Below are 12876 nucleotides of genomic sequence, written 5' to 3' on the forward strand. Positions count from 1 at the left end.
TTAATGGTGAACTGGGAGGATAAAATAAAAATGAGAGAAGCTGGTGATCAGATGAGGATGCTCACCCTGTTCCTGGAATGAGCAGGTGAGTGTGAGTGGAAAGAGTATGAGACTATGAGAACAAGGACTATCTTATAACACACACACATAAATGGGGTGAACCAAAGATGTGGAGTTGACCTTAACTGGGCACTTTCCAGTTATGAATGCTTGATTTAGCAACTTGAGTTTTTCCATTATTACACCATTAAAAATATTCACACAAACACAGAAAACAAAGGGTAGTGAATAGCAAAAGTGAGTGTTAGTAAAACAACCCAGTAGCCACTGGCACTTTCAGAAGCATCTGAATCCTTCTGCATGCTCTTTCCATCAGATCTGATATGGACAGTAAGGAACATGATCCACCCCAGCCCACATTATACAACACAACCAAAAAGGTGGTACAATGAAGGTTTCATAACGCTGCACCCAGTAGCAAAATTGTTTGAATACTTCAAGCATGGCTCAAGGAGGCAGAAATAGAAAGAATGGCACGTTCATGCCTTTGTCTTGATTTCTAACCTTAAGGCTGGCCTGAGGATGCCATTACCAATAATGAAATGGAGCTTCTCCAGGTTGGACGTGGGTCGGTCTTCAAGCATGCTATTACCCTGCAGCGTAGACTCCCCATCGTGAAGTCTCTTTGTCACCTGCCAACCAGACACATGGCTCTCTTTCAGTACATCAGGCTAATATGTCCCCCCCCTCGCCCCCCATCCCAAATGTGTGGTGCTCCCTCCGCCATCCAGGAGGGGTCTCAGAAGTTCACTGGCACTTTCACAGCAATGGGAGGGTTTGACTTTGGTGGCTTTAATCACATATGGATGAAGCTGCAAATGGTCCTGTCTAGTCACACTTTCACCTGCTTGCTCTTTGCCCAGGGTTTCAACAATGGCATCCTTACATCCCAGCTCTGATTAGTCATTAAAACACTGACAAAATGGACCCACTCCCCTTGCTAATGATGCAACCAAAAGCACATCAGCGTGGTGCTGATTGTGGAAACAGGGATGGCATCCCTCCACCTACCAGCTCTCTGTCCCAGCTAGCCAACCCAGTCTTCATTTACAGCCAATAGAGAAAGATGGCCATTTCTAGAGAGTGTTCAGAGCTATATTAGGGTAAACTGGATTGGGTCACCCCGCTGACACTAATGGGACTATCTCAGAGACCATCTTCATGCTCTCAAGCAGCTATAGCCAGGTGAGATGGTGCCTGCTCTGGAAGTGGGCATGGCAGTGTGTAAAAGAAGACTGAATCCATGCCTTTGCATTGCTTTCATTCCCATCCCACTCAAAGATGTATTGCTCTTCGCTCTTTTGAGATGGGATTTTCAAAAGCTCTCAGCCTGGGCTAACTAGTTCCCATGGGGAACTTTACCCAGAGGACGGCAAGTGCTTTTGGAGCTCCAACTACTGCTACCTATGCCATGGTGGAGGGCAGGAAGCTAAAAGCAGGGATAACATTCAGACCATCACAGAGTGGTGAGAGGTATCGGCAGCTGGATGGAGGGCTGTGAAAGAGGGGAGGGAAGGTGCTGGATGCATGGAGAACGGGAGCCGAGGGAAGGCCGGCGCGAGGTGCAGAATGACTCAAGGAGACACGGGAAGCCAACCTTTCCCCTTAAACACTCCTTAAATCTTTCAGGCAGAGAGACAGGTAGCGCCAAACCCAGAGGAGGGCTGGTTCTATGTTGTCTAGGGAAAAGCAGAAGAGAGTCAGAGAGGGCTGCAGACAATCCAACGGCACTTGTGCTGCCAGGCGGCCCAGCGTCTCCTCTCACCTCCTCCGTCAGTTTGGATTTCTTCTTGAGCGTTAAGGAGACCAGTTTGTGCCGCACACTGTTCTTCTTGTGCCCGTCAATGTGAGTACTCTGCAAAGCAAGAGGCGTGGATGTAATGTGTTGAGACACAGAGCCCTGATGAGTAGGTGCTCTCCCTGCCTCCCCTGGGCTCCTGTAGAAGACCATTAACGTTGGGCAGAGATGGAGATACTTCAGAGGCTGATGGAAACCAGAAGTGTGGACCCATATTCCTCTGCCCCACAATAGATGAGGTCTGGCTCTGAAATTTGTAGATAATCTCTAACCAATGAGTACCCCTCAGACCCAAATTACATATTAGAGATGTCTGGAGAAAGTTATATTGAATACACAACTGACTTCTGGTCCATCTAGGTCCACCAAGTTCTGCTGTACGCCATTCAGGCTTGTTCCTACATCACAAATGGCATGAGCAAGACCATTCCCTGAGATAAGGCATTTGCACGGAAGGTTCATGAGCTGGAAGTTGTTTAAACAGAGATTCATGGACAGGTCATTACCCATCGTGGTTTCCTCACCATTAACCACCTCTGTGCTGTATCAGCTTTCCCAGGAGAATAAATTTGATGTGGACAGACCCATGCACTACTACACATCATCAACTGTTGGCTTTCTACCTTTATACCAAGTTTATGTCAGCTGTGGTGTTAAAATGACATGGATTCACTTTTTGACCCATTAAACTCTCCCCATTTAAATAACTTTTGAAAGACCATGATTTTGTACTAGATCAACACTTTGAGTCTTGCAGCTGCGATGGTTTATATCCATTATAAAGCCAAGATGGTACTATATACCTGGATGGCCATATCATCAAGGTCAGGGTCAGCTCCTACATCTCTCTGCACTGTTCTGCACACTGCAGAGCTGGTGTAACCACAGAGACAAATGACAGCTTAAAATCTTCTTCTCTTCTGTACTACTTGATGTCTCAATTGGCCAAAATACACCTTTTTTTTCATAAAATCACAGAATGGTTTGGGTTGGAAGGGACCTTAAAGCTCATCCAGTTCCAACCCCTGCCATGGGCAGGGACATCTTTCACTAGACCAGCTTGCTCAAAGCCTGTTTTTGTGATAAACAAGCAAGAAATGATGGGTAGAAGGAATGAAAGGTGATTCTTGCTGTGTATTTTTACGGATTATAATCCAAATGAAGCCACTCTCCTTCTCAGGTAATACACTGAAGTGCTGAATGATATCAATCATCTCCAAAACTTAGGAGATTTATCCTCCTTCATCTGCAAATGCTGCCCAGGAGCTTGCCCAGGTACCAATACCAGATAATACCTTGTTCTACTGAATAAAGCAATTGCCAAAGATTAAAGCATATCAGCATTACAGACAGCAATTTATCCAGAGCAATGTTTTATCTGGGAATGGTCCTAAAATGAAGTCCTCCAGTGACATCCCAGAATGCACTGAGGATGCAACAGGGATTTCCACAGCTTAATCTCCTGGTAACTCTTCCCTTCCTGCTCCAAGATTAAGGGCACACTTTTAATTTAGCCTCTTCTGATCCAGGGCAGATCAAAAAGAAGTCCCCAAATGAGAGACTGATGACACAGGACGTTACATTCCCCCCATGTATTTCTGCTCTGTGTGGTGGAGCAGAGAAATCAAAGCCCCAGTATAGATACTAGAGCACTTCACTTACTGTATTGCTGGGGGACATTCAGTTATCCCTATGGAGAAGATAGGACAAGATCATCACTTGACACATGGGCAATTCTTCCTTCATAGCATAATTGCAAATAAAGTTGACAACCAGTTGCCTACATCGAACCCCAAAAGTTGTTTCTTTCCAACACGTTTCAATACCCAACACCTTACAACAGCATCTCTAGTTACCTCTCCTTCTCCCTGCAGGGCCTGCAGCTCTTTCTTATAGGTCTTCTTCCCAAGAGTCTCATAGATCTTTGTCATCACTGGGATCTTCTCGCCACCATCGCTCATGGCTGTATGGTATTTCGGCTCAGGGAGGTCTCCCATGAAGCGGAGGATGGTGATCCATACAGCAAGTGCTGCCTGTTGAAAGGAAAGGTATGCTCCATTAGCTCACACCAGGAGGTGGTCAAGCCATCCTGAAGTCCACCAGGGTCTCCACTGTGGTTTCTCTGTACATAAAGCACTTTCCAATGCCACACAACACTTTTGCCTGCAGCATACATCCCATCTGAGCAAGCTGGGCAGGCTCATGGCTCGGACCACAAAGTCAGGCTCTGTGTCCATGCCATCATGAGTGTGTTTGTGCACCCTAACGAGAAGCTTGGTTCTTTGCTAGGAGATGCCAGACTTATAGAGGAACAGCAACTGGTAGCTCCTAACCCACTGCAGAAGGGAAGGACAACCTTAGTGTAGGCAAGCTCATGGCCAATCTAATGTTCATTATAGCAATGGAGGTTCAATACAGTTCTGGTCTTGTACTGTTGGCTACTGGACAAGTGTTTCTTTTCTGTTAGCTCTGCAGTGGTGCATACAACAGGGTAAGAAACAACTTTTCCAGCTGCTACTGCTTTCATTGCCCATGATTTAAGCCAAGACCAATTCATTAACGTCTTAACGTAGTTATCAAGGTACAGAGATGGACTCACCCCTCTAATGCTACATCCCTCTAATGCTCATTGTCTTGTCACTGCTCAAAGCATGCCGGTGGGACAGCACCTACATGTGCAGCAGACCAGGGCTATGCTCTCCACTGAACCACAAGCACAGCAGTGCTTCCCAAAGGAAAACTGCGGGTGCCCTTTGGTTCCCCAACCCACCCTGCCCTGCTTAAGGTTTTCCATCCCCTGCCTCACCAACTGGTCTCCTTCATCTTCATGGTACAAGAGAGGCTGCTTGAGCGGCCGGCGGATGTAGGTGTTTGTTGTCGTGCCCTGGAAATACGTGGCAGCAAACTTGGCAAACTTGTACTCAGAGAGATCTTCCTCCTCTTCCTCAGGGAGAGGCAATGCTGCATCCAGGTCCTCTTCCTCCAGCTCCTTCTGGGCTCGCTCAAGATCCTGGTGGGGAAGGACAGATCACGCACTCAGCATGGCTTAGGATAACCCTTTCCCTTTGGATCTGGTGTTTCTGTTTGTCTGATTTCCAGTCCAGAAGGAAAAGCCAGCTGGAGGAAAACACACGAAACAGAACTCGGGATCCCATGCAAAGCACAAGTCCTGAAGGACATGCCTGTGCCGAGGAACGTCCCAGAGAGCAGTAGGAGAAGCAACAAGTATGGCCTCACTCCTAGCATAGGGAACGCACATCCAAGAGCTAAATGCCATGAGGAACCATGAAGAAAAACATCCCAAAGGCCACAGGTCCCCACTGATCTCATAGTGATACTGCTCTCCTCCATTTGGGACCCCCAGAGAAAGCTTCAGACTGCCTGCTTGTCCCTTGCCATAGCTCAGTAACCCTCTTGGGCCATATAGAAGAGACTAGTCTTGAAGGAAGCCTTCAGAGCCCCATTTCTGTGCTGCCATACTCTTCCTTGGTTCAGCAATGTGTTGCTAAAGCTTTTCATGTGATAGCCAGGCTCATGTGTGTCTCCAGTACCTCGAAACCATTGGGTGCCTGTCCTTCCTGGCCAGGCAGAGAGGAGGTGGTCCCCAGGAATCCAAACATTTTATCCACCATTTCCGAGTCGTTCACTGGCTCGTTGCGAGCTTTCTCCATCTTTTCCAAGAGCTCCTTCTTCCGACGTGCTTCCTCCTTCTCCTTCACTTCCCTCTCTGCATCTTCCCGCGCCAGCTGGGCCAGGCGTACCTGCAAGAGGACAAATGCAGTGATTGAACTGCTTCCTTCTAAGAGCTGGTGCTAAATGATGGCTTTAGAAGACTACCCAGTGCTTGGGCACTATATCAGCATCATGACTCGAAGCAAATCAGTTTCATATCCATGCCTCAGTTTCCTAACTGCAGAAGGACAAATCAATACCATTTTCTCCTTCCTTAGTGCCTTTTTAGAGGGTTTTATCCATGCAAAAAGCCTCTCATGAAGCTAATTTCTTTCTTTTATACAACAAAAATATATGTGCACGCACACAGAGTGCCCCGAGCTCCCCCTTCATCCCTTATGCAACAGCAAAAGCAACTGAATAGTTGCTGTAATCTCTGGCATTCCTTGCAGCAGATCAGAAATTCTGGAGCAGCTTCAAACTAGAGAACAGAGAACGCCAGGGAATTGAATACAAACTGCTCAAGCAGGGCAGAAATCCCTTAGATATTTTTGGCATTTCCCCTCAAAGGAGCAAAACAAGTGCCTGGAACACAGAGACAGGACCCCAGAAAGAGCTCGGTCCCCACGTACTTGATGCTTCTTTTCTGCTTCCTCTTTGGCTTTCTTGGCACTCATCTCCTTTCGCAGTCGTTCCTCTTCTGCCAGGCGGAGTTTCTCTGCTTCCAAGCGTCGATGATACTTGGGAATAAACAAGAGCCCTTCTGAATAGGCATCCTCTTATTGGTTTTCCATAGAATCATGGAATGGTTTGGGTTTGAAGGGACCAGTTCCATCCTGGACGAGTGGAAGCACACCTTCCACTAGCCCAGGTTGCTCCAAACCCCATCAAAACCAATCCCCCCCCACACACACGATGCAGAAGCATGTTATTCCCCCTCTCCCCACCTCCATTCCCCACACCGACCTCTCCTCCATGGTACTTACTTCCCCTCGGAGGCGCTTATACAGCCTTCGGGCAATCATGCCCCGGGCATACGCCTGGATGGTGAGGACAGCCCAGAGGCGGTGGCGGAAAGCCCTACGGACCAGGTAGCCCCGGCAGCGTGCCTGGAACTCAATGATCCTCCTGCGAGCCATGTGGTACTGCTTGTGGAGCTTGCGGGATCGGTAGAGAGCCTGAAGCCTCAGGAAGCCAATCCGCATCTGCAAGGGGGAACGGTATGAAACGACCCCATCACGCACGGGCTTGCTCACCATAAGCAGATTTCCATTGCTAATCTCCTTGCACTGCTGTAAGAGCCACTACATCAGCCCCCTCTAGGACAAGCCTTTGGGAGGGAGATACTCCAAGAGGGTGAAGAAATCATAGAATAGTTAGGGTTGGAAAGGACCTTAAGATCATCCACTTCCAACCCCCCTGCCATGGCCAGGGACACCTCACACTAAACCATGGCACCCAAGGCTCTGTCCAACCTGGCCTTGAACACTGCCAGGGATGGAGCATTCACAACTTCCTTGGGCAACCCATTCCAGTGCCTCAGCACCCTCACAGTAAATAACTTCTTCCTTATCTCCAATCTAAACTTCCCCTGTTTCAGTTCGAACCCATCACCCCTTGTCCTATCACTACAGTCCCTAACGAAGAGTCTCTCCCCAGCATCCTTATTAGCCCCTTTCAGATACCGGAAGGCTGCTATGAGGTCTCCACTGCTGCACTGGTTCAATGAAGCTGTGACTTTTCCTTCACCATTGAGTCCTACAGAGTACCTGCCCTTGAGAGGTCTCAGGAGAGCTGGTTGGTTACCTTAAGGTAGTTGCAACCCATAAGGGTTATTCCCATAGAGGTATAGCATTGGCAGACCTCCTGCCTGAAAGCCAAGGTGCTATTTCATACCAGGAGGCAGCATCCTGACCAGCCTGGAAGTGGCTATCCCGATTAGTTTGCAGGCTTGTAGGATGATATTGAGACACTTTAGACCTCAAAACACTTCCTAAATGACCTGCTTTTGGGTCATATACAGCTGGGACAGGGATAGAAGAGGGCTATGGATGGGGTTGATGAGAAACCAAGATATCTCTGGAGATGGAGTATGGTTTTCAGAGGAAGCTGATCTTGAGTTTTCAGTCACCTGGAAACTAAGGAAAGACTTTCAAAACCCCAAGTGACCATTTGGTGCAATGGACATCTAACTCAGATAAAAGGACAACTAGAAGGCAGTCAAGTGCCCTCTTCAGGTGAAGCAGCAAGAGCAAACCTCCATTCATCACTCCAACTGACAAAAGCCAACCCAGTGGGGCATTTTGAGCCCAGAAACTCTTAAGTATGTCCCAGAAAGAAATAGGAAGGCAGAGGTGTGAGGGAGCACCCCCATACTTACAGCACCATAGTTCTTCCTGCAGTTATGTCCACGCCAATATCTCTGGATCATCAGGGCTGAGTTCCTCACCTTCAGGAAATGGGACCTACAAAGGCATTTTCATTACTTGCCTCTGTGGTTTGGCTGCATCTCATCCTCTTCTGGACATCATTCTTTAGAGATTTGAAACTGAGCAGCCAGGAGGAGTAAACGCTGCATTTTTGGCTTGAAAAAGACTTCTCCCCCCATCTCTCCTTGCTTTCATAAAATGATGAAAGGTCTCTGCAGGCAGATTCTTCCAGGTTACGGGAATAGGCAGAGCAGGAGATGCTGAGAATCATCTGCTCCTTCCTCCCAGCCTGCACCCTCCTCTGCATCTGAAACCCCTTCAATGTGTGCTCCCCCCACTTCAAACCTAGCACCTGAGAATGGATTTAACATCACCCAAATGATCAAGTGCAAACTTCAGCAACACCACCGTGGTACCCTCATCTGTTCCTTCTGCCCTTCTTATTGTGGCCTGCATTCTACATGCAGACACCTCAGGGACAATTGTGTTTGGGATCTCACCAAGGTTAGTGTGGGAAAGAGTGCTGAGTTATTTGGCATATGCCCTTTGCACAAAGCCTAAGGCACAACCTGAGTCACAGCCATGAGAGCACAAGGCCCCAGGAACTGTTCCTCCTCCATGGGTGAAGCTTGTCCTTGGCTGTGGCTCCCCCTCTTCTCCCATTGTGCCATGAGCTCCCCATGGGCTACCTGCCCTCCTCCCAAGTCTGGCAACTGGGGCTTTGGGGAGAGCAACTGTAGTCACAGTGATGGTCCAGTGATCCCATTGCAGTCTTGGGGGCATTCCCATTGACTGGAGGCTTAGCATCGCCTTCAGCAGGCTCAGAGTCCCACTGGTGTTTTGTCATAGCAAACATCTCCCCTGAAACAGCACTGAACAAGGGAAGAAGGTCCTATTCTGTCCATATTTGAGGCAGATAATACAGGATTCCTCTTGTTTCCTCTACTGTTTTCCTCCAACAATTGCTGTACCTGAATGCCAGCATGTCATAGCTCCTATCTGGCTGCAGGCAGGGCAGGTTAGATGCATCCCCCAGGAACCACTTGTTGGGTGAAGCATCCCACCTCCCCTTTGGCAGTGGGGCTCACACCTACCTGTCTTTAAACCCACGGACCACCTTCTGGATGAGGATGACTTTGTCCGTGATGGCCTTGTCTCTCTCAATCTCCAGCAGCATGTCGTGGTGGTCCTGTGGGAGGAAGCGACACAGCACCCATGTCTCAAGCTCTTCATCTGCCTGACATGGCAGAGTGCTACAAGGCCCTTCCCCAGAGGAGATAGCCAAAATAAGCTGAAAATGGGACATTTTGCATCCACAGTGTCAACCCACTGGGGAAATCCTAATGTAAACCCTAGTCATCTACTGCCTTTATTCCCAAACAAACCAGAGCACCAAGAGCTGCTTATGCAATCCTTTATAAGCTCAAAAAACCAAATCACATTGCTTTCCCACACAGAGCTCCCTGCTAATGCTCTCAGACACGGAATCAGTTCCTAGGAGCACTAAAAAGGTTTGGGAGCAAACTTCAGGCTGCTGGGTCCCATCACTCCCTTTAGCCAAGACTGGAACGCCTCCATACACTAAGGACAAAACTCATTGAAACACTGAATTTCCTTGCCCTGAGGCTTTCAGATGCTTCAGTCCAAGCTTTCTATCGATTCCCCCCATGCTGTTTGTAACTCTGCTTTCATTCCTGGTTGTGGCACGCTGAGCCCTGCCGCGGTGGGTGCAGCAAACCTCACATGTTTCCTGCTTTGCTCGACCTCATACATCTCCATGGGGCCTCCCAGTTTCCCCATTTCCTTCCCTGACAGCTGTGAGATCTTGATAACAGGCTCTGGAAAGAGCAAACAGTGGGAATGGTTTCTAGGGAAGAGATGGGGGTGTTTGTGCTGGTGATGGGGGTGAATTCAGATGTAAGTGGTCAGGGTTTACTGCAGAGATTTTAGCTCGAGAGAAGCCTTTGCTTCCAGCCTGGTTCCTGGCCAGCTCAGCCTCCTCCTCCCAGAGCAACACAGGGTTTGTAAGGAGACATGAGTGCAAATGGGGCTGCAGGGGATCTGCAGGGTTGGGCTGCTCTGTACCAGCTGGACCAATGCAGAAAGGGAGGCTGTAGGCACCTTCTGTGTTGTGAAAGGATGTGCTGAAAGCGAGCCTGTTGTGCTATCAGCCCCTCTCTGTGCAGGGATCTGCATGGACATCCCTCCTGCTGCCATGCTTTATGGGTGATGGCAAAAGATGATAGCTGCCTCACGCCAGAAAGGGAAAAGCCATGATCTGTATGGGACTATTCCTGCATCTGTATGGGTATGAGCATGCATCAGTGCTGGCAGTGTCAGGACTTCCTCCTGCACTCCCATTCCTAACACTGGGCTTGGTCCAGGTTCTACCCACTGCAATGCCAGACCATGGGAAACGGTCGTGTCTTGTTAGGGAAAGGGAATGGTAGGAGACCCCTTCACAGGCAAAGGGTCCGGGATGGCAGGAGGGATGGGGAGAAACACCTACCTTCAGGAATATCTTTGTCTTGCCAATCTGCCAGTCATCATCCCTCCCAAGCACGGCCTCAGCAATGCGCTGGCATGTCCCACGCAGGTCACCCTGGTAGGAGAGGGGGGAGGATTCAATCGGGACAAGCCTCACCCATTGCTCCTCCCAGGTCCAACAGGAATCTTTTCTGGTCTTGATTCCTGAAGTCTGGGTACAGAATCACAGAATCCCAGAGTGGTTTGGGTTGGAAGGGACCTCAAAGCTCCTCCAGCTCCAACCCCTGCCACAGGCAGGGACCCCTTCCACTAGAGCAGCTTGCTCCAAGCCCCTGTGTCCAACCTGCCCTTGAACACTGCCAGGGATGGGGCAGCCACAGCTTCTCTGGGCACCCTGTGCCAGCGCCTCAGCACCCTCACAGGGAAGAGCTTCTGCCTAAGAGCTCATCTCAGTCTCCCCTCGGGCAGGTTCAAGCCATTCCCCTTGGCCTGTCCCTACAGGCCCTTGTCCAAAGCCCCTCTCCAGCTTTCCTGCAGCCCCTTTAGGCACTGGAGCTGCTCTCAGGTCTCCCCTTCAGGAGCCTTCTCTTCTCCAGGCTGCCCCAGCCCAGCTCTCTCAGCCTGGCTCCAGAGCAGAGCTGCTCCAGCCCTCGCAGCATCTCCATGGCCTCCTCTGGCCTCGCTCCAACAGCTCCACGTTTCTCTTGTGCTGCTCCCCAGAGCTGGATCAGGGCTGCAGGGGGGGGTCTGCCCAGAGCGCAGCAGAGGGGCAGGATCCCCTCCCTGAGCTGCTGCTCATGCTCTAGGGGTGCAGCCCAGCTTCTTGTCCCTGCCAGCCCCATCCCCACTTTTCCTTCACTTGGAAAGCCCTGAGCACCACTGTAACATCTGGGCACCAAATGCTGCCTAATGCTTTTGGAGAGGATGCAGACCCATAAATACCCCTGGAGAGCCCAGCAGAGAGCAACCATTACCCACGGGGGAAGATGCTCACCTGCTTGTATGCTGGCTTCACCCCGGGCATGAGCACCCGGTACCGGTCCACGAACTCCACAAACGTGTAGCGGATGGGGTACCCGGCTCGGCGGATCCGGATGGTCTCCATCATCCCTGAGTACCTCAGCTGACGGACACACAGCTCCCGGTCAAACAGCTGGGGAGGTTACGGGACACAGGGGTTTGAGTGCACATTTTGGCATGGATTTGCCATAAGAGAGTGGGGACTCTGAAGAGGTGTGGAGCAAGTAAGACAGGTGTCCATGCAGATCCTTCAACAGAGGACTGTTGGCTGTCATGGGCCTGATCTTACAAGCTTCTGAATGTGTTTGACTCACTCAATTTCTTTAATTGCCACTTGCAGGACTGGATGCGTCCTACATGTTACACAAAGGGCTGAGAGAACTGGTGAGCACAATCAGAGAGTCATGGAATCAAGGAACTATAGAATGGTTTGGGTTGGAAAGGACCCTTAGATCATCCAGTTCCGACCTCCTTGCCATAGGCAGGGATGCCTAACACTAGAACAGCTTGCTTCAAGCCCTTGTGTCCAACCTGGCCTTGAACACTGCCAGGGATGGGGCAGCCACAGCTTCTCTGAGCACCCTGTGCCAGAGCCTCAGCACCCTCACAGGGAACAGCTTCTCCCTTATATCCAACCTAAATCTGCTCTGTTTAAGTTTTAACACATTCCCCATTATGCTATCACTACAGCCCCTGATGAAGAGTCCCCCTCCAGGATGCTTATATGTCTCCTTCAGATATTGTAAGCCTTCGACTGTGTGCTCCTGGCATCAGGGCCTGAAAGCACAGAGCAACGGAGACAGATTCTGACTTTCTTTGCATGGTTTGTTGCTCAATTTATCCCCTGCTTTTCTCTTGGACTAACCAGAACAACAGAGCAACGCTCGGAAACAGCAGCACGGGACCATGCCCAGACCCAGAGAACTCCATTCAGGCTCCTGATGCAAGCAGTGTTTCTTCCCCACTAAAACACGTTTTAGAAGGAAGCAAACGTTTTAAAATAACACAAAGTAACAAACAGCCAGGACTTTCCACTGACCTTTCACTTCCCGCTATCCCATTTCCTACCACTATCAGCACGCTTTCCTTCAAAGCCAGGGACACAACATGAACTCCCAGAACATGTTCCCTTTCGCCCAGCTCTGTTTGCTGTTATCTGGGGTTTTTCTTTTCCTTTGCATTGTTAAACCAAGGCCAAAAATAAATGTAGCAAGAAAGGACATTTTATATTATATAGTGCTCCAGTCTGGTTCAGTATTACCTCATCTACTCATTACTTTAATGGGGAGATTGATTTCTCTTTGTTCGATTCTTTCAAGCTGCGTTTATGTCCCACTGAAAGCACTGTAGATAATTGGGTTGGACACAGACTTAGTGCTTGCAAGAGCTGATGAAGTACAGACTGCTTAC

General features: G+C 49.5%; 1 protein-coding gene across 6 annotated transcripts in view; it reads right to left on the minus strand.

Annotated features, from left to right (window-relative positions):
- MYO7A (myosin VIIA) overlaps positions 1–12876 on the minus strand; it is a 102962-nt gene that overhangs the window by 24080 nt on the left and 66006 nt on the right. For 3 of the 6 annotated variants that reach the window (XM_061458068.1, XM_061458067.1, XM_061458065.1), the window contains 11 exons: positions 11441–11599; positions 10469–10561; positions 9054–9148; positions 7911–7995; positions 6517–6735; positions 6163–6270; positions 5410–5619; positions 4665–4868; positions 3715–3891; positions 1826–1915; positions 565–692 (listed from right to left, as the gene is read on the minus strand). In XM_061458068.1, coding sequence (XP_061314052.1) covers positions 565–692; positions 1826–1915; positions 3715–3891; positions 4665–4868; positions 5410–5619; positions 6163–6270; positions 6517–6735; positions 7911–7995; positions 9054–9148; positions 10469–10561; positions 11441–11599 — 1568 coding nt within the window. Of the gene's footprint in view, positions 1–564; positions 693–1657; positions 1916–3714; positions 3892–4664; positions 4869–5409; positions 5620–6162; positions 6271–6516; positions 6736–7910; positions 7996–9053; positions 9149–10468; positions 10562–11440; positions 11600–12876 lie in introns of all 6 variants that reach the window. The other 3 variants (XM_061458063.1, XM_061458064.1, XM_061458062.1) reach the window with 1 other exon arrangement.

The sequence above is a fragment of the Pezoporus flaviventris genome, unplaced genomic scaffold (genome assembly GCF_033815535.1).
Source record: "Pezoporus flaviventris isolate CSIRO_AGI_PZ_B2104156 unplaced genomic scaffold, CSIRO_AGI_Pfla_v1 ptg000025l, whole genome shotgun sequence".
Taxonomy (NCBI): Eukaryota; Metazoa; Chordata; class Aves; order Psittaciformes; family Psittacidae; genus Pezoporus; species Pezoporus flaviventris.